This window comes from Aquila chrysaetos, chromosome 8 (assembly GCF_900496995.4).
Source record: "Aquila chrysaetos chrysaetos chromosome 8, bAquChr1.4, whole genome shotgun sequence".
Lineage (NCBI taxonomy): Eukaryota > Metazoa > Chordata > Aves > Accipitriformes > Accipitridae > Aquila > Aquila chrysaetos.
Window position 1 is genome coordinate 575,733 of NC_044011.1, and position 26,286 is coordinate 602,018.

The 26,286-nt window shown below is 49.2% G+C and overlaps 2 protein-coding genes across 11 annotated transcripts in view; one reads left to right on the forward strand and one right to left on the reverse strand.

Annotated features, from left to right (window-relative positions):
* The window catches only part of ATP6V0A1 (ATPase H+ transporting V0 subunit a1), a 30,674-nt gene extending 27,725 nt beyond the window's left edge, over positions 1-2,949 (reverse strand). For 2 of the 9 annotated variants that reach the window (XM_030023597.1, XM_030023594.1), the window contains exons 1-5: positions 2,834-2,949; positions 2,486-2,627; positions 2,176-2,254; positions 1,744-1,841; positions 1,209-1,337 (exon numbers count right to left, since the gene is read on the reverse strand). In XM_030023597.1, coding sequence (XP_029879457.1) covers positions 1,209-1,337; positions 1,744-1,841; positions 2,176-2,254; positions 2,486-2,602 — 423 coding nt within the window. In that variant the 5' untranslated portion in view covers positions 2,603-2,627; positions 2,834-2,949. Of the gene's footprint in view, positions 1-1,208; positions 1,338-1,743; positions 1,842-2,175; positions 2,255-2,485; positions 2,631-2,833 lie in introns of all 9 variants that reach the window. The other 7 variants (XM_030023600.1, XM_030023599.1, XM_030023602.2 and 4 more) reach the window with 5 other exon arrangements.
* A 75-nt stretch (positions 2,950-3,024) lies between these two features.
* Positions 3,025-25,943, forward strand: CAVIN1 (caveolae associated protein 1). 2 transcript variants are annotated; one of them, XM_030023604.2, is made up of 3 exons: positions 3,025-3,243; positions 7,463-7,926; positions 23,675-25,943. In XM_030023604.2, the coding sequence occupies exons 2-3, from the start codon at positions 7,507-7,509 to the stop codon at positions 24,338-24,340; spliced, it is 1,086 nt and encodes a 361-aa protein (XP_029879464.1). In that variant the 5' UTR covers positions 3,025-3,243; positions 7,463-7,506; the 3' UTR covers positions 24,341-25,943. The 2 variants fall into 2 exon arrangements, with proteins under 2 accessions (XP_029879464.1, XP_029879463.1); XM_030023603.2 differs by lacking the exon at positions 3,025-3,243 and having other exon boundaries at positions 7,316-7,926.
* Positions 25,944-26,286: the final 343 nt, after the last annotated feature.

Here is a 26,286-nt window from a genome sequence, read left to right on the forward strand (position 1 = left end):
CAGTAATTAATAAAGTGCACAGCACTAGCTGTACTTGGTTTTACTCAATACTCAGAACAGGCAGGCAGTGGCCCCTTAACGCAGCTAAGTAATAGATTATCAGGTTAACGCTGTTTGTCCAAGGAGACACTGGTAAGTGAACATTCAACACTCAAAGATGAGGTTTTTTCGTACTGAAACCAACCCCATGACCAATCAACTGATCATACTAGCAGCAGTATCTATGTCAGCAGTGACTAAGACTTGTGTTGGCACGGGAACAACCTTAGTGCCTGAACAGGCAGCATCCTATGCCAAAAAACCAAAAACCAAACCATTAGATAAACGGTCTGAAGTTTGCAGGAGCCCAGCTCTACTTGATCACAGCCTCTGTAAATACCAGAAGCCATATCCATTAAGAATTCTTTGATCAAATCCTTGGATTAGAGGAAACAGGACATATACTCAGCAAAAACATGTCCTTACCATTCTAAAAAACATACAGGAGCTCTTTGAGAAAACACCCTAGACTTTGAGATAGTTAAGCTTTACAACAAAGGATTATATCTTCTCTCACGCAGGCTTTATGTCTGTATCACAAATGACATCAGAGAAGCTCTTCTCAGGTCCAGTGAAACAGTTGCCAGTTTCTGGCCTAGCAATTATTTGACAAAACGCTGAAGATTTTAAAAGGCAGCTTTGCTCCAGAACTTGCCTCTGAAAACTTTAGGGTTTGATCAAAGGCTTAGTGAAATAAATAAATAAATAAATAAACAAATAACCTATTCAGTGGACTTTGTATTTTGACCCTAATGAGTAATCTCCATATAACCTTTCAAAGGCTAATTCCTCTGTGAAAGCCAGACATGACTGTTTATCTGCATATGTACCAAAGAAACCCTTACCCAATGAAGAAAGGGCTCACTGTAGCACCAAATGTTTGGTCTGTTGATGTGCTTTAACGACTACTAGCATCTTAATTATTGCACACAATTTTTAGACAAACCTTAACTAAAACAAACCCAGAACAACATTATAAGAGGTAAATCGTGGGTAGCTATGTGTACTGCATGAAAAATGGAAAATAATTTGAGAAGCTTTCTTAAACAAAGCATAAAAATGACCCTGCTGTCCAAAACAGCAACTGAAAATATATTTAAGAATAAAAATGGTAATTTATGGGAGAAGAACCAGCTCCCCAAGTGTTAACCCGCCCCCGGTATTCTGACCTCATCAAAAAATTGCTGAGTTTTACGCAGTATAAATTTTAATTCTGTCAGCTCCAAGAAGTTTCTCTTCAGAGCTTCCTGGTTCGTGTTGATTTCTTTAAGCTCATTTTCAATTTTCTCAAAGTTTGCCTACAAGATGTGAAAAGGAGAAGGAAAAAGGACTTAAAGCAATTCCATAAATGAGTGCTATTAAGTCTATTAAAACAAGAAAGTAGGCAAGATGCTTTGCATCCCCACGCAATTTGCATGCAATTACAGATGCGTCCCCAGTCTGCTATGGCATGCAGATCCAGATCAGTGACATTCTCTTCAGGCAGTTTGAAACTTCTCATACACAGCCAGTCTTTTATAGACTGGATTTACACAGTGTTCTTCAAATCATTAAAAACCCTCATAAACTTCAACACAGACCCACCATAAACCATGCAGTTCCAACAGGTTTTGACTCAATTCAATGAGAATCTACCAACGGAGCTAATTTCCCCTGTTTCCATCTAGAGTCAAATACTACTTGAGTCTTAACACACATCATTACCTCCAAGTCAATCATGTCACGTGGAAAAGGCACCTCCGGGTTTTCACCGGTGTCCATGATAGGAATATTTGCTTTTTTAATCTCCTTCTCAACAAACCCTGGAGAGACAGCATTGTTAATGTTAACTAAAACAATACTTCAATGTCAAACTGCCACCGTAACCTCCACCTAGCCCGATCAGCAGCTGTGAATTCTTTCACCTCCTACTCCAAGATCGTCTTATTTGGTTAGTTATCTTTCAAGCAGGAAGCAAATCCCTGGAGGCAGTCTGACTGGCCGACACAGAGGAGAAAGGCAGCCTTCACTCCTCTGGTCAGTGCTTTGTTTTCTGACACTGCCTTGCAGGTTTAGCCTCCATTGATTTTTTTTTTTTTTTTTTTTCGGTAAAAGCTGCAGTGTTCGAGCCGTATCAAAACCCAGAGAGAAACGTACTGAGCTTGCGGTCCATTTCTTCACACCTCCTGACTTCGTTAACGAATTTACGCTGGAACACGTTCACGTCGGGGTTGAGCTGCAGGGAGAGGCAAGACACCCTCAGGACACCCACCGGCACACAGCCGCGGCCGAAGGCGCCGGGGCCCCAGCACCCCGGGAGCGAGGGGCGGCTGCCGCTGCCCGCCCCCCCCCGGCCTCTTCTCCGGCGGCACCCGCCGCGGCGGGCGCAGGCCCAGGCAGAGGCAGGGAGGTGGCGGCGGCGGCCGCCGTTCCCGGGTGCTCCCCGCGAGCGGCGGCCGGTACTCACGTCGCGGAACTGGACCTTCCCCAGCTCGCCCAGCTCGCTGACACAGCAGTACGCGGCCTCGGACTGGAGAAAGAGCTGGGCCAGGGTCATCTCCTCGCTGCGGAACAGCTCCCCCATGGCGGCGACGTCCCCGCCGCGGTCTCTGAGGAGAAGGGCCGTGAGGACGGAGCGCGGGCGGCAGCGGGAGCGGGCCGGAGCGGGGCCCGGGCGCGCCCGGCACTCCCCTCCCCGCCGCCGCCCCCTCACGGCCCCGGCCCCGGCCCCGGCTCCGGCTGCCGGGCGGGCGGCCGGCGGGCTCCATCCCCGGCCCGGCCGCGGAGCGCCGCCGCCCCGGCCCCGCCATGTTACCTGCCGCCGCAGTCCCCGCGAAGCCCGGACCCGCAGCGACCGCCGCCAGCTGATCCGCGGCGGCTCCCGTCCCCGACGTCACCGCGCACGCGGGGCTGTGTCACGCGGGCACGTCTCCTAGCGACGGCGCGCCTCGGCTGGGCCTGCACCGGAAGTGACGGCGGCGGGGCGGGAGGGGGCCGACCCTCTCACCCCGCGCCTGGTCGCACCGGGCCCGCTCCTCCGGAGGGGCTGGTGACGTCACCCGACCGCCGCTGACGCCACTGGTGGTGCCGTGACCCAGCCGGTGGCGTCACGGGCAGTGTGGCCGAGGCGCGAGGGCGCGGCCTGCCCTCCCCGCCGGGGTCCGCCCGGTCCGGCCCGGCCCTCGTTCTCCGTGAGGCGGCCGCGGGGACCAGCGGCGGCCAGAGGTACGGTCCTGGGGGCCCGGGGCCGCTGGGGCGGGCGGCTTCCCCCAACCTCGGGGCTGGAGGGGGCGGCCCCGGGGTCCCCCTGGGCTCTGCCTCCCCCGCCCGCCCGGCCCGTGCCTGGCCGGACGCCTTCCGCAGGTTCCTGCGGCTCGGTTCTGGAGCGAGCAGCTCGGCCGAGCCCTGCGCCCGGCCCGTCGGCACAGCTGGGTGCGCTAGCCTCGCGCGCTGCAGCCTCATGCGCTGCAGCCTCGCTGCCTTCCCGCCCCAGCTGGCTGAAATAAAAGTTTGCTGGTTGAGGTCAGTAGGGTTATGGGAGATGAAAGAGCGAACACTCGCTCTTCAGAGTCAAATTCAAGTGATGTACAAGCACACCTCAATGGAGGCGATTCCCTCCAGCAGCCCGAAGGCTAACCCATGGGTGTAGCGCTTCATAGCATGGAAATCCAACTAAAGACAAGAAACCTCCCTGCCTGTCAGGGGTTTTCTGCGCTAGACTGGTAATGGAAACATGAGTCATTGGGAAGGAAGCCAAAAATCACAGATACTTAAGTTAAAATACACTAAACTTCCAAGTACTTCTACTTACTGACCATGTCTTTGAGTAAATGCTCGGTCTTGATATGACTAAAAGAGGAGCTTTTGCAATAGCAAGAATACAATTTAACCACAGATCCCTTTTCACATGGTTGTCTTTGTTTTGAAAGCCCCTCACGGTGTACAGCACAGGGGAGGTGTGATGCCTCTTCAGGATTTGGGCAGGCATTTGCCTCCTTTGGAGTGGAGGATCCTAGTTATTACTGTGTGCTTATTTGTAACGCTCTGACAGAGAAGCACCGATGGGGGTGTGGGTGCTGCTCAAGCTCAGAGGAACAAATTCCAAGTGCTGCTCCTAAGAGGTCCTGTGAGACAAAGGACCACCTGCAGATATGTAAGGAAATAACGACATCGTACGGGTCAGCGTGGTGGGCTCCAGTCACAGTGAATGACACCCTACGCCAGCAGGCTCAGGCCGTGTTAGTGAGGCTAGTGGTGCTGCGTGATGGAAATGGCAGTGGCAGGGCTGCTAACACTCTCAGGTTTTGCTTTTATTCGGATATTTGACATCTCTCAAATTGATTGAGAGATGAAAAAATGAGCAAGTTAGAGGGTTAAATAACATGTATCTTGTCATGGAATTACTTTGGTGCCTACGAAGTGCATGGCAGTGGCCTATAAAACTGAATTCTCCTCATCTGTGGGATGCATCTAACAGTACAGAAAGCTGCAGACATGCTGCCCATTTCCTCCCCCTGTACTTATCCCCAGGTCCTCAGGAAACAGGGAGGATAATTTTCTTTCTTTTTCTCTGTCCAGTCCATGTCCTCTGTACTTGAACTACAGGTGAAGGGACAAATTGCATCAACTGCTTCTTGGTGAAATTTAACTGAGAGTCAGTCCACTGCAAGCTAAAGCCATTCTTTATTTCTGGCAGGCCGAAAGCAGCTGTATCGTGCTATTTAAGAAGTTAGTCGAGCCATTTCATATAGTCACAGGAACTTCCACGGACTGATGTGGAAGCAGATGCTGTACATTGTCATCCTTCATTGTTCTGCATACATCTGACACAGTTTTTCTTTGAAGCTGAAATATGCTAGTTTTTGTTTGGACTGTCTGTTCCACGTCCGTACAAAGAATTCAGTAGTGGTGCTATAAAATCACTGGAATATTGGAATGATCAGTAATATTTAAGGCATAGTGTGAGCATGGAAGAGTCAAAGATCAAACTGTATCTATAGTACAACAAGAGCAGCAAGAAATTGTTCACGCTAGAAGAGATTGAGTCAGAGTTCACTGTCTTGTGTGTTCAAGGCAGCGTGAAGGCTCCAAAGGGGACGCTGCAGTTTGCCACCTATTGGCTTTTCGTGGTATGTCTCCACGGCAGAAAATGGCTGAAATGAAGTTAGTCCTAACATAGAAAATTACTCATCGCATTTTAGCTTGGGGTGTGATTGCTGCATGCACAGCAAGCACTGAGTGTGGCACTTCATCTCTTCTACTGAGTATCAAGAACAAATATAAAATCCTGTTCTGTTGTTTTATCTGACTCTATCTAGATCGACCTACTCAGTCTGATTTTTTTAAATTATTCCCAAATGGGGAAACGAAGGCACAGAGACTGAATTGAAGTCACACATGGAATAGATGGCAGACCTAGAGAGAGTGCACTGCTCTGCTTGCATTCTGTCCTGTACCTGAAACTTCATAGCAGGTATCTGTGGAAATCCACTCTGAAGCAGACATCCCCAGTGAGAAACAACTGCAGAGCCTCAACGCTATCTGACTGGAGTGAGGATTTTTTTCGTGGAACTGACTCATCAGCAGCAAACACTGGAAATAAATGCTCAGGAAAAAGGTCCCTCCAGGAAAAAACAGGGTATAGAAAAGCAACCTATTTTTAATACATGACATAATACCTATTGTGGAAGCCACACAGCACAATTTACTGATGCACAGTGAAACCAAATCTAGATCAATGGTGCAGTGTGGGTACAACAGCAGTAAAAAGCGAGCTGTCACATGGTGGAGAATACAGGGGCACAGAAAGTGCTGACTGTCATGAGCATTCATCATTAAACAATGTTGCTGTACATCTTGTTTGCGTGTTGTGGGTTTCCCAGCTTGTATGCTTGGAATTAAGCATTTCTTGCAGCACTGTGTTGAGGTAGGCTGTGAGCCTGGAGAAACCAAGTGTTGTAGAGCGTTCATTTTATTTGCCAGCCTGTGGCAAATGGCAAGGGCGGGCTTGACCCCTGTGGGAGGCAGGATGTGCTGAGTATGAATTGCTTGTTGTCAAGGCTACAGGACAAGAGGGAAACGGCAGCCTTCCCAGTCTGCCCACAGCCCTTCAGCTGAGCCTGGAAGGGCTTTCTGCTGCCCAAGCCAGCAGAGGCTTCGCAGCAGTTCTGTCCATAGGAGCTTGATTCCCTTGGCTGAACCAACACCTGTGATAGTGAAGAGGGTCTCACCCAGGGTCACTCTCAAGATCTGAATTTTGCTTCTTCGCATTCCTGTGCTTGGTCCTGCTGGGTTGTCGTAGACAGTCTTTGGTAGCACCCCCCGAGTGTCTTCGAAGGCAGTAAGCTGGTGGTGGCTCCATGAGGCATAAACTTCTGCCAACACTATATAAGACTCTATGAATTGCTTTGTGTCAATACTGAGGTTAAAAGTTAGCAAAAAAAGGATTATTTCTTTCCCATGTTTTCCAAAGCAATATGTACTCTAGTAAGTTCTGAAACAATTAGTATTTTTTTTACCAATAAAGCCTTATGTAACACAATGTATCTGCACATTGCTTACAAGTACAGTTTTGCATGGCATATGCTGAAGCATGTCCCACGTTTAAAAGTCTAGTGGCTAGATTTATCGATGGATAGAGGATTGCAGAGCTGAGATAGCTGCTTTTAGGTGGGAGTGGCCAGCTGCTTCACTTCAGGATTGAATTGTATTTATTCTTTCTGTATTAAATCTGCGTAGAGACGTGGTGCACACTGTATATATCATGTGTACACCTACTGTGTACATTCACACACATGGGAGCGTGCATTTTTATGATCCAGAAGTAATGTGCTGTAACTACTGAATCAAAATTGTAGCATTTCTTTAAAATATTGAAAATCAGGCTGTTATGGTCCTGGAAAAAAAGCTAAGTATTGGCAAAAGATCTGAATTTTCCAGCTGAACTTTAACGTGTGCAGTTGTTTAAACCAGCCTTCCTTTAATGTATACAGCTGTGCCCAGATGGGATTGCTTTCTTCCCAGCAGCTTCCCGAGCCGTTTACTCAAGGTTTTTGTTTTTTCCTCTCATTGCTTATAGTGCCTTTAGACTTATGGTAAAGAAGAGGCAGTTGTAGTTTCAGAGCTTTGGATTCCTCGCTGAGCTGCGCCTGTGTTTGCATGCAAAGCCATTGCCTCCCCTCCAACTATTTTAATCATTTCAGAAAGGGTGGGTCATCAGGCATTTGGCAGCGGGCTCCTTTTATATAGCTGAGGTGGAGTCAGCCAATGACCTGCAAGCCTGGAAAATTTTGCAGGGCAGTTTCACTGGACGGCTTTGCAGAGCTGTGCCATTTGAATTTCAGCACAGACATCCACACACTGTGCTCTCCATTTCTGGCGTGTCTCCCAGCGCAGAGTTTAGCTGAGGCTCGGGTTTAGTTTTCCCTCCTCTCTCTCCCTGCAGTGACAGCTTCTCCGGGCTCTGCTAGCCAGGACTCCCAAGCGATCATGGAGGATACTACTTTGCAAATTATCGAGCCACCAACTGCTTCTGAGGCCTCAGAGGAGCAAGTGCCTGAAGAACCCATCAAATCAGACCAGATCAATGGTGTGATGGTGCTGACCCTTCTGGACAAGATCATTGGAGCAGTGGATCAGATCCAGCTGACCCAAACACAGCTGGAGGAGAGACAGCAAGAGATGGATAGCGCAGTGACCAGCATCCAAGGAGAACTGACCAAGCTGACAAAGGCACACACCACCACCAGCAACACTGTGAACAAGATGCTGGAAAAAGTGCGCAAGGTGAGCGTCAATGTGAAAACCGTTCGGCAGAACCTGGAAAAGCAAGCTGGGCAGATAAAGAAGCTAGAGGCCAATGAAGCGGAGCTTCTGAAACGCAGAAACTTCAAAGTCATGATCTACCAGGTAAGAAGCTATTTCATGACTTCTTTATGTCCTATTAGTGGATGTTTTCTTTGCTAAGGGTTCTGTCACACTGCACGGTCAGTCCATTACTCACCCAAACTCCCCTGACTGTCTGGCGGTCCCAACTGAGGCGGGTCCAAAGTAGATCTCTCATTCATGATTTAACTTTGTCTATGTGTTCTAAGACAAAGTTTGATAGAGTTGCTACATTTAACAGGAATTGTAATGAAGATAGTGAGAATGGCCCTAAGCACTCATTGCAATGGACCAGAAGTATCGAAATAACCTGTTTTTTTCTGCTTAGCTAAAAAAAGAACAAGAATGCACTGGGTTCTGGAAGGGGGTATTGTAAATCCGTCTGTCAACATCTTTTCTACTGAGGGGCAACATGTGTATTGCTACGTGGAGAGCGATAGTATTTCAGATTTGTGACATGCATCTGATAACAATAAGAGACAGTAACCCCAGCATCGGGGTTAATCTCACTGACTAGGACAGATAGAGGCATTAGAGAAAATACAGAACAGCTCCTTGAGCTCATTAGTACTCAGGTCTGCCATTGTGCTTGTACAGATTTTCACATTCTTTTTGCTGCAACCTGCAAGTCTTGAATCTTCTAGTTGTCTGGTTTCAATAACAGCTTTGGTTTGCTTGATGTTCAACCCCTGCGCTAAGCATTGGATTTTTCCTTTAATATTAAACAAGAAGAAAGAGAGGAATAGGTTTTTGTCAGTTTTCCTGTCTGGAGTTAGTCTTCCGTATCAGACCAAACTCTTACATTGGGCCACGGAAGAAAAGTGAGGTGAAATAGTTAATGGTTCAGTTAGAAGCCTCTGGATTAATAATAGACAGCATCAGGGACAAATAGAGAAGCATCTAGTGCTGATCACAGGGAGAGAGAGTGAAGAAAAACAGAAAAAAAGGGAAAACACTTCTTAGAGCAGGGTTTTTGAAGGGAGAGCTGATCATAATAGGCTCAGGAATCTAACAAGTACGGGAGCCTGTGTAACTCTGTGATTCAGAGCTTAAGCATTTGTAGTTTTATCATGCCTGAAAGGCTGGAATACTCAAGCCTGTTCAGATCATACAGACAACCTAACCACTTTTTTTTTTTTATTACAGCCTCTTTGTATCAGGCTTTTGGGGGAGGATAGAGCTGTCCATGGAGAAATAAAATAGAACTCTAAATGTACTGCAGAAGCAACAAACATTGCAAAATGAGAAGAGTGAAGGGAATTGTTTAAACATAATGTTCCTTGTGGGTTACGGAAATAGGTAGGAAGCTGGCAAGCTTCTACATCCTTTGGAAGCATCCTAAACATGGGCAGATTGTCATTTTGTGAGCTGTTCCTTTTGCTTTGCTGTCGCTTATGAATATTGAGTAGAGTTTGAATATGAAAAAGCAATCCTGCTTCTAAAGGAAATCAGGGGCAATGCTCTTGCTGATGTAATGAGGACAGAACAGCCTCCAAGCGAATCAGTTGACAAGGGACTACGGCAGGAATTTTGTGAATCAAGAAGATATTAGGAAGAAAAGAGAATTATTTGTAATTTGGAACAATTTCCCAGCATGGAATTTAGTGTGATTTGACTGGGAGGCTACAGAGCTCAGGTGAGAAATTCTCCAGGTTTGCTTCTGTGAAATGGAGCGTTTTGCGCCCTCATGGAAATCCTCGCACTTCTGCGGGAAGCTTTAGTAGACCATGCCACAAAGGGTAAGGATCCAGTTCTGGGGAGGCCAAAGGTGTGGCAGCAGGCGTGCAGGCTTGTGACGGGCACTGCTAAGGCAAATGAAGGTCTCTTTTGGAGGAGAAACTCTTGATTATCTCTTAATTTGGTGCTTAAACTGAAAAACAAAATCCATGATGGGCTTTTGATGTTAGATGGATACTAGAAAGAAATAGGCAATAATAATACTAATGTGCCTGAGTAACAAATACTTTTATCAATAGTAGTATTGTGCTGCATTACTGTGGCACAGACAGACCCATACAATGAGAATTCAATGGCCGGACACGGACCACAGGGAATCCCCTGGAAGAATGGGGTATATTTTTGCAGTCTTCTGCAATACCACTCTTTCCTGCATATGATGGAAACATAGATTTTTGGTCAACAGAGAATGTTTCTAAATTATATCAATCTACAGTCTGTCTCAGAGCTACACTTATTATTATTTCTCATATAGAAAATAGGGTTGCTTAATAGTTGCATTATTCTGTAGATTGTGCTCCATAAAAACGTCATCGTGTAATTTTCAATATACAGAAACCTGAATTGTATGGCTTGGTGTAAGGAATAATAATCTGTCATATATAGGAGTCTCTCTTATTTGTAGACACCTTTTATTGTGAAGAAGTTAAACATTTTGGGGGCTCTTGGAAGTTTTGCTTTTGGCTTTGGGGGTTTTTATTCTGCTTTGTTTTTCCCTGGGAGGGACAGGATTTTTAGAGTTTGTGTCTTACTGTAATTATGGAGATGTCATTCTTCAGAAATTCCTAACACAGGCTGCCTGTGGGAGTTGCACAGCAGATTTGCAAAAACATCAGGTTACAATTTTGTGTCCTGAAATATTCATATGAATATTTTATCACTGTCAGTAATTCTAGGCACAGCAATGACAAGAGTGTTACTTCGTCTGGGATTATGCAAAACAGATAATGTTAACGCATTTAAATCATAAAACTCTATACAGAAAGAAGTGATATTTTTGTGTGTGCATTGTAAAGGCATTTATCAAATTGAGGATGATGTTCAGCTGCTTTACTGATATTGAACAATGCTATTTGTTGCAAGAAGCCTTGTGGATTCCTGCTGGATTACCCGTTTACTAATGTCATCCTATGTTTCAGTATTAATACTCATGAAATTTAAAAAAAAGGTATCGAGAGTCTATAAAACCAAAACTTTATGATGGGCTCCACCCTGGGGGTCTAAATGAGGAAAATTCAGTGTGTTTTCCTAACTGTGTCTTATCATTAAAAAAAAAAAATTACGAAATAACTCTTTTCTAATTCAGTGTTTCACTTCTCAAAACCCACTACCTATCAAAGTTTATGTTACTTTCTTGATAATGTAATTAATTCTGTGATGGTGAGCAACATTATTATTACTTTCTAACTCAGAAAAAGCTGCCTTTAGAAAGCTGTGATTAACTTTCCTGTGCAATTGCATTTTCAGTTGCTATGGCTAAAAATGCAAAGATTTATTAGTCTTTTCTTTTGGAGAACAAGAAATAAACTTGTCTTAAGAGACATAAAATATTACATAAAACCAGCGGTGGCTATTTTCAAGCAAGAGAGCTGAGTAAAATAGTAGTCATGCTCTATAGGGATTTAATATTGCATGATTCTGCAGTATGAAGAAATAAAAGGACGTAAAGATAAATTAGCTCTTTACCAGTTATAGATGTTTGATTATTCTCTCAGCATTGAATATTTAGTCTCCAGCAGTTATGGACGGACTATTTCAGGAGTGCAAATAAGACCTTTTGGCACCTTGGGAGAAGAGGTCAAACTACGTGCGAGGGTTGTATTTTGCTAGCTGTTAGATTAGGAGGAAATGAAAATCAAATTTTATTCAGGGAAAGCTTGACCTATCGAGATGAGCCTAGAGCACATCAGCCTGTGTAGTTTCAAACTTTGGGGGAGAAAGTGCAGAACTGAAAATCACTTCCCCTGGGGCTAGCTAAGGGCGAGGCATTAAGGAGAATGTTTACGGGCCGTTGCTCGCAGTCACGTATATACATGTGCGCACTTTCTCACTTGCTCACTCTCTCAAATATACTTTTACCTTATTTTGCCAGGAGCTGGTCTGATTTCTACCGAGGTAAGAGTTTTTGTATCGACTTAACGTAGGGAATTACATCGATTCTTGAGAATAAAATTTGAAAAAACCAACCCCCCTCCAAATTACCACATCTTTTTTTTTAAAAAAACTTGCCTACCAAAGCAAAGGTGACAGACTTTTGACAAGCTGCTGTGTAAACAGAAGTTCAGTACTCTTACCGTAAACAGGACTTGCCTTCCTAAAAAGTCTGATGTCAAGTGACTTATTAGTAGCCCATGGGAACAGAGCTCCTCAGTGCTCCCTTTGTGCCGTCTGTCCTGGGCTCCCGTCTTTCAGAGAAATTGGGACATCAACACATTTAGTTAGAGTGGTTGCTGATAAAAACAAACTGAAGTGACTTCATCCCAAATCTCCTGGTTTTAGGATACAAGAATCTGGGGCTGGTTACTACAGTTCATGATTAAATAATGGATGTCCCATGCAAAAAGCTGCTGCTCTAAAACCAGGCAGCGTGCCGCATTCATCTGAAGAACGGCACGTGTCAGCACTTACGTAAGCACAGCATTTTTCTTCCAAACGCTTTTTAACAATTAAACTTGTTCCTGCAAATGTCAAAGGCCTGATTTTCTTACAGCCAGACAAATGCTTGCAGCACTCAGCGCGCAAATTGAGTATTGAATTTCTATAGTGTGCTGGTCCTTTATTTTGAGGCTCATGTGGGCGCCGAGCTCGAGGGAAGTCTGGCTCATGATGCACAGCATTGTTTGCTGGAAAGACAGCGGCCTTTGTCAAAGGTGTGTGGACAGGATGCTCCCCACACTGTCAGATTCGGGGGCTCCTGCGGGGCTCCTCTGCTCTTCAGGTGACTCCAGCGGCTGCTCAGAGCCTCGCAAGACATGGAGTTTCTCTGGGAAGGGCCAGGTGGTTATGAGAGTAGGGCAGAACATGAATCTCAGCCGTACAATGCGTAGGGTAGGTAGGGGTGGACAAGGAAATATAAATAGCCCAGCTTGGCTTTTGTGCCTTGAGTGGGCCTTATACGGACAAGAGCAATAAGACTGTCGTTTGTGGGGAGGAGGGATGAATTTCAAACCCACACATTAATGCGACAGATTTGGGGGTCACAGCTGAATTGTCTCATTTTTAGGTCTGTGCTCCTCAGAAGAGAGCACGGAAAAGAACGTGAACTCAGGGGTCTGATGAGAAGCACGGGGCAGGGAGCACAGGGCGTACAAACCCATGTACCGCAGCCACCGCACCCACTGCCCCTGGGCTGCAGTCTTTCTCCACCTCCTAACAGTATGTCAGCTGCCCCGAGCTATGGTTTTGTTTCAAATTAATCATTCTGAAACAAAAACCTTATGAGTCTAATGACAGCAGAGGGTTCATGAGAGCCAGCGTGATCTGCAGTCCCAAAGAACAGCCTGTGTGGGTTACATGCCTTGAATTCAGTGGAGCTTGTCCAACTACAAGCATTAAAGAATAAATAGAAATTTCAAATAAAATTTGAATGACAGTACTGGGGGTAGGCATGGACACTAGGCACCCATGTTACACTTTTCTGCAAGACCAGTTGGCTCCGTGAGCTCAGGAGCACTCTGTGCTTGAACTTGAGTACCTCTTTGGATCTGGAGCCACACTGTATGTAGCATCACTTTTTCCCAGTGGTTCACTGCAGAGATTTGCATTGCAGCAGCCAGTGGTTTTTGTATTTATTTTCTGATAATACTTTAAAATAAAAGGCTGGTTTAATTTTGCTGTGAATCCACTCAAAAGCAGCTCTCTTTGTAGCCACAACAGTTCTGATCCCAGGTTCAGCAGAGAATTACTATGAACTTCTCACTGGGGGGTTTGTGCATCAGCAACCTGCCAAATCTGAAGAAATGCCTCATCCAGTGACATCTGGTGTGGTCGATGGGGACAGGATATTCCTCTGGTGCTGTATTTGCTTTTGCTTTATTATATTCTTAATTATGTTCTTAAACGAAATACAAAAGAGAATTAATCATGAAGCCTTTGTTAAAAACCACAAAAAATCTGAATCATACAAACTGATACTCATTAAGAGTTAATATTGTCTTTGATACTTTGTTGCTGGAATACAGGGGTCTTAGCCCAGAAAGCTATTGTATCTTCCCTTCTGTTCTCCTGCTTTTGGCCATAGATGTAGCAAAATTAGAGGTGAAAAAATGCCATCCAAGGGGAAGGAAAGAAATATTGTTCACCTCAACTCCTTCAGGCTGCAGCACTGAATTCAGCTGCATGTTCTCTATCCATTGTAAGGAGCACCATGCTAACATCCTGATGTGCAAAGAATCCTTCATATTCTCTGCACGTTACTGAATTATAAGAGTCTCAAGATAATTATTCACAGGAGACTAAGCCTTAAAAAAATTTCAGGATGTTAATAGCTCTCACTTCCAGGATTTTTCTTAGTGCAGATTATCAGTCTTTCTACCGAAAGACAGCTCTGGAGCACGGATTTCTCTTTTGCAGCCGGGAATCAACTGCATTAATATTTCATTGCTTAGGTATTATTTATCAGCAGGTAGTGCCGGGACTGTTTGCTTTGCTGAAAACCTTTCAGCATTATAGTTACATACTGAGCTGTGCGGCAATAAATTGTCTCAGAGCAAAAGGCCAGAGACTGCTCGGCCAGTTGGGTTAAGGCTAGATCGGATGATTAATGGCTCATGAAAATAAAACCAAAGGTAATATTCCTTCTGATCACATATTCCTCTCTCAGGCCTCTCTTGTGCCTATCAGCAGTGGATCTAAGTATCCATCATGATGTCTGTGTGATGCCAGTGGGGCCACTGCACATGGGAGTATAATGAAGTCTGGAATTTGCCAGCTGTGCTCACTGGGCTAGGTGGCTGGAGCGCTGTAGTTTCCAGTGAGATTGTGGGTCATTTACCCATTCTTAAGCTAGATATGAGCCCTCAGCAAAAATAAATTAACCCGTCATGGACACACAGCAGGAAAAACTCTCCAAGGCTGCATGTAACCAAGTTTGCAGGTCTGGGATTAGAAACCCCAAAGAATTCAAGAAGCCAGTCAGTACTCAGACTGTGCCTCTCTCTGGAAAGATGCAGTACCATTACTCTCCAGTGTACCCTGGGTGCAAGTTTGACCAGTAGATGGTTAAAAGCTGCTTAGTGTTGCAGGCAATGCAGGACACTGGAAGGGTGTAAGCATCATGGGAAAGTGGTAGTCCTGCATATTATCTCCATTTCCCCAATTTTATGTAAATGCGAATGCTCTGTAGCTGGCATATGTCCCTCTGCGTCCTTCAGCATTGCTCACAAGGCAGGCACTGAGCCTGCTGTGGGTGACTCACTGCGTGCTGTCACCCTGTCCCAGCTCCAGGCAAGGCACACGGTTTCTGCCGGGCGGGACGAGCGAGCAACCACACTCAGTCTAACACAGCCATTTTTCCAAAGAACGTACTGCTTGACCTAGGCACAGATTAGGTGAAACTGAGGGCTGTTCCTGCATCTTTGCTGAAGCTGCTTTTTGCTACACTACCCAGAAGTGTCGTGTCCTGTCCCTATCTAAGTAAAGCGTAGAGAACTATGCAGTCTCCACTCTCTAAGGTACTGTGATGCGTCTGTCACCCAGGTAAAGCATGGCAATGACTCAGGCTTTTTGGCAACATGCTTAGCCCTCTTTTATCCTGTTTGGAATAATGTTGTCCTCTTCATTCTGCAAGATCTACAACTTACAAAGTGCCTGAAGAACTGTGGGTCCATTATCCAGCTGCAAGATAAGACAAAGACCAGAAGCAAAGATGCTCAGTGTCAGTGAGGGAAAATCAAATATTTAGAATAAAAAGTCTCAGGATGTTTAGTCTATAGCTTTATGTGAGGATGCAAATGGCAGTATCATCACAGATCTATCTGCAAATCATCTGTAATGCAAACTCCATCTTTACTGGTTTGCTGTTCAGAAATAGCTCTGGAGTTATTAATCAGTTGAGACAGGTTTATCCGGGAGGAGCAGTTCTGAGAGTAAAGCCAGTTCTACAAACAGACTGATAATAGGATCAAAACTTTTTTCTGCTGTCAGAGGAAAAAAAAAAAAAACCTTTTCACTCTGCAATCTATTTACTTCTCTGTTTCCTACAGCCCTGCCTTTCTTCTGACTCACTGTTAGGAAAAAGCACTTTTCTAAACACAGCCTCCTCCTCTCCCTCTGTTGTTCCTCCCTTGCTTTTCACCATCAGGTTTGAACTAGCTCCAGTGCCTGTACCATGCTGCTCATTCTCACCACCTCATGAAGAAGATAACAGCCTTTTAGGACATAGCTTCCAGGACATAGAGTAACTAGACGTGCCTGATAGAAAAAAGTGCCAAGAAGATTGCACAATATGCAAAATTACTGAGGGTAGAAGGAATTCTGCTAGTCAGGGAGATACTGCTTGAGAACAAACTGGCTTATCCCTTTCATGTTTACCTAATCCCAACCTATTTTGCTTTTCCCCGCCATATTTTAGATCTTTTCCTTTGTCTCAGCAGTATTCTTTGGTGACTTCTTATTGCAGGATTCGGTAGTCTTCTCTCTAAGGCCTCGAGGCTTCTCTTTTTATGGACCTTTTGGCACTATTGGAGATAAAATCTGTCCAACCTTTGGAACGTAAGAATTGAGGCCATGCCTGATTTTGCGGTGAGCGTGTTTGCTGTGTCACTGGGTATAGATGTCTGTAAGCTGCTGGGTATTGTCCAGTGTTGGTGTAGGTCAGTACGCTGACAAAACCAGCGGATGGAGTTCTGGAATCACGCCCGGCTGTTTTGATCTCTCCAGCTTGTGTATTTGAATTAATAAACACAGGGATTTCAAATCACTATCTTTTCATAATCTTACACATAGAAGCAAACTCTGCTTTCAGCTACACCACAGAAGTCGGAGATACCTCCAGAACAGCTGACATCAAGCCACTCTGTGAACAGCAATGTGAAAAGAGAGCAGAATCTGGCCCTATGGCAGTGTTCAGTGTAAACATGCCTGAAACCATAGAAGGGATTCTGCATCTCCTAGGTCCTGCTGTAAATTAGGGAAGGACACTCTTCCTTCTAATAAATCTTTGCTGTCTGTCTTTTCTGTCAAAGTTTGCTACCTGGCTTCTCCCTTTACTAAAACATACCCCTGTGCCTTTTCTCTCTGCCTGTTCTCATGCTAATCTGGATTACTTTGTTGGTAATGTTCCTGATCAGATTCCCAGTGGGAGGGACAGGTAAGCTTTTCCATTGTGCTTCCTTTCCGCCGGCCATTGAAATGCAGTTTTCCTCGTCTTAGCCCGAGAAGATCCAGAGTGTGCGCTTTGAGTCTTCGCCAGGGACTGCCCTCTGAGCTGTCTCCAAGAACGGTTCCCTCTGCCCGCGCTGCGGAAAGTGCCATGGCCCAAATCAGCAGAAGACATGCGAGGAGGCAGCAGTTTAGGGCCTCAGCAGGAGTACCCCCTGAAGATCACTTTGAACCTCTTCTGAAACTCTGAAAGCTGCTGATTCCAGAGCCTTTGCCTCTCCGCCTGCTTGTGGCTGCTGCAAGCCTTCAGACCTGGAAGGCTGATCTTTCAGTTGGCAGAAATGCCTCCGCTTGTTGACTAATCTGCTTGCTGCATGTTGCTGCCCTAGTTATAATGGATAGTTAGGAGCTGTGATTTTCTCTCAGGCATTACAGGACTTGTTGTGGGCTACTTCTGCAGTCTGGGAGGGAGGAATTGCTGTATGGCTTGCATGAAGGGCTAGTAGCCAGGAGCAGTTGGCTCTGCTGGCATCCGCTGTGACTGGGCAAATCCTACCCGTTTTCTGAGTCTCAGTTTCTCCCTCTGAAATAGAGACCTGGTAATACCTACCTCCTCAGGCTTCTTGTAAGGTTTAGTTTATAAGTGTTTGTGAAATGGTTTGAAGTTGTTTTAAATAGATAAAGGACAGGCAGAGAGCACAAACTGTGTGATGTAAAACTACAGTTGTCTCAGGTAGGCAATGCAGCATCCATTTCTATTCAGTGGCAGCCCCCCAGTGCTGTTCACTAGGAGCTAGGCGTCTGCACACAGACTGGAGCCAGTGGTGACTTGAACTGCTCTTTATCTAACACTTATCTCATGCCACAAGGGCTGCTGGTGACAGCCTTCCTCTTACTGTGTGGCTACTGGAGAAAATACCCTAAGCTCCAGTTGCCTGCCCTTTGGGTGGTCATCCACTGGTGTGAGCAGCACTGTCCGGTGGGAACAGCCACGTTGGTCGGTGGACAGGTCTGTCCCGGGAGCCAGGCGAAGGTGAACTCAGCCCAGGAGTCTGGATGTCTGGGGGAAGCTGCCAGGGAAAACTTCTTTTCAAGGAGAGTGACAAGATTTTTTAAAAAGGCAGGGTTTTGTGATATAGCAAGAGAGTCTGATAGCAATACAATCTCCACAGACGTCTGTTCCAACAAGGCACTGGTGAAGAAAGCACAGCCCTCTTTTCTGTACAGGGCATCTTTACATCCCTGAGCTCTACTAGGCTGTGGGTGCTTATCAAGTGTGTTGCTGTTACTTAGGAATAACTGAATCTTCCTTCCTGTGACACTGATGGAAGGTCAGCACAGAAAGCATCCTCTAAGGACTGGCAGAGCAAAACAGTTATCATGGCAATGGGAGAGCAGAACTTTTTCTTCTCTGGCAGGGCTCAATCTGACCTGGAAAGCTGTCTTCTGCCCAGATGCTTTTAATCCTCCCTCAGCCTCCCCCAGGCCAGAGCTTGTCTGACCTGCCCTGGGAGGGCAGAGGAAGGGCTGGCATGACGCAGGAGGTGCAGCAAGCTCCAGCTCACCCAGCAGTAGTTGGGATCAGCCCTTTTTGGTCATAGCAGAGCCTGGGGATGTGAGCTGGCCATGTTCTGCATGTTACGGCTGCATGTCAACCAAACTCAACCGTTTGTGCTGTTGCAATTGTGTAAAAATAACTGAACAAAATGAATTGCAGATGTGATTAGCATGCGCATGTGAAAAATCTTCCATTAAACCTTCAAACTGGAGGTCGGAGTGGCTGGGAGTTCTGGGACTCTGTTTTTTACACACTTACAATAAGAGCCTCTTCAAGAGCAATCCAGGAGGCCTTGCATTTTGGGAGTGTTCCCCAGATTTGCTGGTGATTCTGCAGTGCTTGAAGAGCTCTGCTAGGCTGGGAATGCAGCTCAGCTTTGTGTCTTATTGGCCTTTTATATGACAGGGGAAGTGTTTACATGTGTTGTAGCAACCAGGCGGTGTGTACATGACCATATGGGGCTGCCTGCGTGACTCACTGCAAGGGAACTCGGGCTTCAAAACAATGTCAGATAAAAAGCCCGCTTAGCAGAGCAAGGCAGAGGCTGGTCGGCTGGGTAGATCTAACGGCTCTGAATTGTTTGAGGTACGAGGAATACAGAGCAGCCCAGCACCCTGGCAGCTGGCAGCCAGCTGCCTTCGATGCCGGGTACAAGCGCCGGGGCCCCGCCGAGTGCCCACAAGGTCTGCAGGCTGTTGGGCTGCCAGTCCCATCGGCTCTGCCAGCGGGAGGGAGCTTCCCAAAGTAAACCGCTTCCCCGGGGAGGTCTGTGCCGAAGGGACAGCACAACTGTACGTGTCTGATTGTGAAATGGGCTGGGGGGGTGGCACACTGCAAGTGGGCAAAAGAAAACTAGAACTTGGATCAGAGCTGAACCTTTGTCTGAAGCACATCAGATGGCAGCGAGCTCAGTCCCAGCACACACGCAGATGCCGCCTGTCCTTCTTCTGGGCGTTGTTCTGCTTTGTGCACACAGCAGGAAGATTTTTCTTCTGCTGGTATAAAAATCTTCTGAGAAATCTTGTTTACTCACTGTCTTTGTGCCAGCTGGATTCAAGCTGTCTTAGAGAACAGAACGGGTTTGCGTCTGCTGACTGGGAGCCAAGGTTTGAATGCCCCAACAGGCAGGAATGCGAAGAGCCAGGATTTTGGACTCGCCCACTTCAAGGGTCAGTGTTTTCCCAGTAAAAATAGAGTAGTTGGAATGCCTGGTGTTAAAAATGTGGCTCATCTGGATGAGTCATGAGTGAAATAAAGTGCACAGACCATAGTGCCTTGTCCAGAGCAGGGATTTGTGTAGCAGCCACCCATAGACCCAGGATGGTTCTTGATTGTTCAAGTGAGGTCCCATTGTCCTCCCCTGAAAGCAGACACTCTGTCCGTGTCTGTAGGCACACTCTGCCCACAGCCGGCAGTGCCCCTTCTCCACAGCAGAAACACCTCTCAGGCAGGGAAGAGGAGACCCTTGGTGGCATTTGGGCAGTGCCTGGGTGCGGGTGGGGAGCTACACACTAGGGATGCTCAGCAGCAATGTACTTGTCCCCATTAAGACGTGCCAGAGCTGTTGGTTGTTCTTGCACCAGCTGTCCTGTGCATAAGCCAGAGCCCGCTAAACCAGCAGGAATGCTCCCTAGATGCAGGTGGGCTTTGACTCAGGAAAGTGACCCACGGCACACAGTGCTGAAAATCTACCAGCTGTCCTCCAGCTGGTTATCTACGGCTTGGATAAGCAATCAGATTGAGGAAGAGTCAGGGGAAAAAAATGCAGGAATTATACCAGGCATAGGAAAGAGAGACGCACTATCTGGGGCCCTTAGGCTGGCCTGACAGCCCTGCAGCAGGCATGCTACCCTGTCACCCTGGCCCTGCAGGAAAGGGGCCGGGTGAAGGTTGCAAAGGGTTTCCTAAGCGCAGCTGGAGAAAAGCTCTCAGAAACAGTCTCAAGGGGGGAGGTTGGGATTGGAGATGTCCTTACTTATGGGAATAGCTGTGCTCCCTCTTTGTCTCTGTGTTTGAGCAATGAGGGTGCCTCCCGACAGAGGCATGAGCAGAGTCTCAAGTCCATGAGCACTGCTGGGCTGGGGCTAGAGCAGCTGCCTGTGGGGACAGTGCGTGGGACAGCAAAAGCGTGGGTCTGTACATGAGTACAGTCTGTGGGAGTTAGGATCAAATAGCCGGACAGTTGCTGTTCTCAGGGCTGAAGTGGCAGGGATTAGAGAGCTGCACTGACACTCTTAACAGGGGTTGCTCCAGCTGTCCCATGTAGCAGGAGCTGCTGCTCGCCACGTCTTCACGGTTGTGAGGCAAGAGTTGCAGGACGCTGCCAAAGTTGGATGGATTTGCTGGTGTAACACGAGGAAAAGTGGTTATTTATGTGGCAGACAGAGTTTTTGAGGTGGTGTTTCTTTCTGCAGACACATGTTCTGGAGCTTACAAGGGGCTGATAAGTATCTGAGTTTGCAGGATATGGCCTGTTTCCAGTGACAGTCGTGCCAGGCGAGAGGGGGATGCCTTTGTTCTGGCTCATTGTGTTGACTCGGAGGGAAGGAAGTAGCTGGAGTTCCTGATGTTCTCAGCTGGCGGGGCAGGATCCCCAGGAGTCTCTGGGATTGCTCCAGCAGGTGTTGTTGTGGAGAACAGGATCCCTGCCCTTCCAGTGATGTGGATTTGTTCTGGACTGACCTGACCCTCTGGAGAGCATGTGTATTGTTTTCTCCTGAAGTGGCTAATCAAATGAAGAAAACATATGTTGGCCACTTCACCTTAATCTCCAGAAAGTATTTGGGACCTGAGCTGTGATCTGGAGGGTGAAGAGCTTTGCCCAGCGCAGCTCTCTGCTCTGAATAAAACCCAGAACAAAACCCCTGCTTTGGCAGACTCTTTGTGTTTTGACCACGGACACTGCAGCCCATGTTGCCTTCACTGAGCCCAGTGCTCCACACAGCTGACTTCTTACTGTTCACAAAGTTTTCCCCAGATGCCCTCATCTTTCCAGAACTTCAGCTTGCCCAAAGAACAGCACTGTCCTGTGCTTGGGGAAGGATGAGAAGGCAGCTAAAAGCATCTGAATTTCACCCAGGTGAAGCTGTGCTGGAGTCACATATTCAATAAGCTTATGTCAGTTCACGAGTGGTGTAAGGAAAAGAAGAGCTGGGGACAGCATAGCTGGCCGAGCCGAGCAGCCCCACGTCTGCAGAGGGACCGTCCTGTCCTGCCTTCGACCATGGGCTCAGGCCAGAGCAGCAGCGTGGTGGTGACCTTGGGTCAGCTGGAGCAGCAGCGCGTCAGCGTGGTGGTGGGAGAGTGCTCAGGGTGCGGGCGTGCCAACACGCCGTCCCTTCCAGCACTGCGTGAGGGATCGGGACGTCCTCTGCCGTGGCAGCGCCAGAGAAACCTGCGCAGAAGCACGGCTGGAGTTGGTGTGGCTCTTTGGGGCTGGGCCTCAGTGGCTGTTTTGGCAGTTTGACCATCACGAGTGTCCTGGCTCTTGACATCTGCGTAGCTTGTTAGCTTGCAGCTGCGTTGGTGCAGTGGCTACTGCTGTGCAAGCATGACACACAGAGCGTGCAGCCTTGCACGGGAGATACCATGGCAGATTCACTCTCCCAGGACACAGGGCAGCTCCGCTCCCGGCATCCCCAAGCTGGGCAAAGGCAAGCCATGCACGTCAAGCACTCAGGGTACCCTGGTTCACTGGGACCTGCTCCTGCCAGTGTTGGACTGGGATCCCCCATCCTTGCTCTGTTCAGCTCCTGCCTGCCCTGGGGCTGGAAACGGCACCCGGCCGTCCTGCTGCCCAGGCTTTTTCCAAACCTCAGCCCAGCATCTCCACTCTTTGCGTGCCTGTTCCACGCACTGCCTTTCGGCTGCTGCTGGCTTTCTGACAGCGCTTGTCTCAGCAGCTCCATGCTTCTCCCACCCAGCTCCGTAGATTAAAACCCCTTGGGCAATAAATTTCTAAGCCGTGGGCTGCAGCCCCGCAGCTGTGACGCTTCGTAGAGTGATGGGCTATTTCCAGCCTGTCCTGGGAACAGAGAGGTGATTCATTGCAGCAGGGACGCACGCTATGTGCTGCTCAGATGAAAACCAATCCCACTCCAGACCTGTGCTCCTCTCCTGGGCACATGCTTGTCCTCTGCCACTGGGATCAGAAACTTGGCTGACCCGGGGGAGCGGAGAAGCTGAATGAATTTACCCCCTGTCCCAAGTAGAGACAGCGTAACCTTGCAGACCTAGCTGTGCGAGTCGGGGCTGCTGTCTCCTCTGTCTTCAGATACAGGCTTGGACAAATTCCCCAACTTATTCCCCAGCGGAGAAACGGGAAAAACAGGGCCGCCTGCTGCATCCCAAGAGATGTCCCAGCCCCACATCTGGATCCTACAGGCCTTGGGAAAGTCTGAGTGCAGACTGGGGTCGGCCAGGCCACTGTGTGCACGCCAGGCAGCGTGGCTGGACACCCGGCTCTGGACTGTGCTGCCATCTGCAGCCCAGCACCGCGCTGTGCCCTGGGCCACCGCGGGCCGGACCCTGGCCAGGCTGGAGACCTGGGGGTGGCCAGCGGTCTTACCAAGAGAAGACCACCCACGGGAAGGAAGCCGAAACGCCGTGGGCTGGGGGGGTATGGGAAGGGCTCTGGGCAGGCGCTGGGGAGCAAGGGGGCACCGCGTCGCTCCAGTGGGTTCCCTGCGCCCCTCCACGGCAGGATGCGGGCAGGGGCTTTCGTGGGGCCAGGAGCAGGAAGCATGCGATGGCCAGGTCCTGGGATGATGATGAAACTGGAGGGGACGGGATTGTGACAGGGGCACAGGAGGAAGGGAAGAGTCTCCAGTTTCAGTGCTGGCTTGCCTCTTCCTGCACTGCTGGAGTCACGGATGGGTTTGGAACCAACCCAGAGTGAGCAGAGCTGGTATACCTGAGCTTAAATACAGCAGAGCTCTAAGCTGCCGCGGGTAGGGCAGGTTCTCCTTACAGTAATTTATCAGGTGCACTAAGGGAGGATGAGGCCTGACATCGCCTGGGTCTGCTTAGCCGTGGATCGTGGATCGTAGCTGTGCTTCTGCTCTGCAGCACTGCCGGGCGGGGCGGGGGGGGGGCTGGCTCCCGAGTCTGGAGAGGCTGGGTGTGTGTGTCTCACTGGCTCCGCTCTGTGTCTTGCAGGATGAAGTGAAGCTCCCGTCTAAACTGAGCATCAGCAAGTCTCTAAAGGAGGGTGAAAAGCTGGAGAAGGAAGGTGAGGGTGAGGAGGTGCCTGTGGGTGAGGACCATGGAGAGGAGGACCACGTCCAGCTCTCCTCGGATGAAGAGGTGGAGATTGAAGAGATTATCGAAGAGTCACGGGCAGAGCGCATCAAAAGGAGCGGCATGAAAAGAGTGGATGACTTTAAGAAGGCATTCTCAAAGGAGAAGATGGAGAAGACTAAGCTAAAGACCAAGGAGAACCTGGAGAAGACCCGCCACAACTTGGAGAAGACCCGCCACAACCTGGAGAAGAGGATGAACAAGCTGGGCACCAAGATTGTGACTAACGAAAGGAGAGAGAAGATGAAGACCTCTCGGGACAAGCTGAGGAAGTCTTTCACCCCTGACCACACCATCTATGCCAGGTCCAAGACAGCCGTCTACAAAGTGCCACCCTTCACTTTCCATGTCAAGAAAATAAGAGAGGGCGAGGTGGAAGTGAAAGCCACGGAGCTGGTGGAGGTTGGTGGAGAGGAGGGAGAAAACTCGGATCTGCTGCGTGGTGAGAGTCCTGAGATGCACACGCTGCTGGAGATCACAGAGGAGTCCGACGCGGTACTGGTGGACAAGAGTGACAGCGAGTAGGACAGGCTGCAGTGCGGAAGGGTTGTGGACGACGGCTGAACACGTAATCATTCACATTTTGAGATCTCTCTCTGCCCTGGTGCCCCAGGGAAAGTGTACACAATGCATATTTACTACCCTGCAGAGCCGACGCCAATCCCCTGCCTGCTTGGACAAGGTGTATTTTATATTTTAGTTTTAGCACACAGAAACGTTAGGAACACGGGACTGTTTTTCTTACACTGTTAAATCACCCTTGGAGACCATTCCTGCCGCAGGCTGCGTGAGAGCCTTCTAGCACCAGACCTGAAGACGGGCTTTGAGTGACGGGGACCCAGTCCAGCTGGAGCGTGCTAAAACCAAGATAACGGCTGTACACCTGGAAAGCTCAAGTGTTCTCCATAAGCAAAGACCTGGTGTCAAGAAAGCTTCCTACCAAGCAGCCCGCCAGCCCACACCACCCCAGCTCCCTGTGCCAGGCTGCACGGCCATCCCTGCAGGCAGGAAGACTCCTAGCACCCAAGCTGGCCACCCCTTTGGGGGAGCAGAGGAACTGTGATGCACCCAGCGTGCGGGAGGGAAGAGCTGAGCAAGTCCTGCTGATGGGCAGAGTGTGGGCGAAGCTGAGCCAGCCGCATGGCACGCAGGCAGGTCTGCTCCTCTCTGCCCTCCCGAGGACTGGATTATGTGGTGGTGCCTAGGACGGCTTCGCTGAAAAGCTGCCCCGCTGCCGGGACTGCCGTGGGTGCCCGCGTGCACATCACACAGCCAGGGTCCACTGTTCCTCCCCACTGCGCTGGGGCCGTTGCTGCGACAGCCCCGGGGCTGCGGCAGGAGCAGCGCGGGCCACACGCTCCCCTGCCCGGGTTACAGATCTGGCTGCCAGAGGCCCAGCAGCCGTGGGCGAGTCCTTGCCAGGGCAGGGACCACCATGGAGGTGGGGTGCTGGATCTGGTCCCTCCACACCTGCAGGGGTGGTGGCAGCAGGCAGCAAGGTACATGCTCACTGCCCAGGGAGAGGGGATGTGCAGGCAGCTGTGCTGAAGCAGTCACCACCGGCTGCAGCTTGTTTCCAGAAGGATATGGGATGTGCCGATGCCATGTGAGGATCTTGACTGTCAGAGAGCAGCCTTGACACTGGTCCAGCACCGGACCTTGAGTATTTCTGAGCATCTGCTTCCTCCAGGGGTCCCGGCACGGCTCAGGCTCGTGCCCAGGTCCTGCGCTTTCCTCCCCGTTTCCTGCTTTCTGCAGCTTCACTCCCTGTCCCCTGCAGCAAGGCAGCACTAGGATAGCACACCACAGCTTGAGGGCACTGCCCTGGCTCAGCCCGGGGCTGCCACACTCCGGCTCTCATATAGGCAGCCACCGCCGCAGCACGACCCAGCCCTGCAGGAGCAGGCAGCAAGGCAGGAGGCTGTGTGCCTCGATGGCTTTGCCCGGGGAGGCTGATCCTGGCGGGCAGGCGAGGGAGGGACCCGGTCGTGCTCATCCCCGTCTGCTTGCCGGGCTCAGCCCTCCTCTGTGACCGCAGTTGCTTTCCTCCCCAGCCCGCTCCCCCCAGGCAGCAGGGAGGGCTGCTGTTGCTAACATAACCAAATATATAAACTTGCTTTTCCTCTAAGAATTATTTACCTTCTTATTGTCTACTGCATCCAGCCTGTCCCCTGCCCAGGGTCCCGTCCCGGTGCCGGCACTGCCGCGGCTGGCATCGATGCCCAGCAGACACCTCCCCAGGGCCGTGCCGCCGCCGCCATCGTCCCCAGAGGTGCGCCCGTGCCAGGCCCGCGTGCTGGGCATATGGCAGCCCGGGGGACGGCAGCGGGCGGCCGCCGAGGCTCCCGGTCGGGCCGGGGGCCCTGACTCCCCCCTCGGGGGCAGGAGACGCAGGCTTTTGGCCACCCGCAGCTCCTGCCCAGCAGTTCCCAGCCCAGCACGGGCCCGCAGCCCGCGGGTCGCCTCCCCCC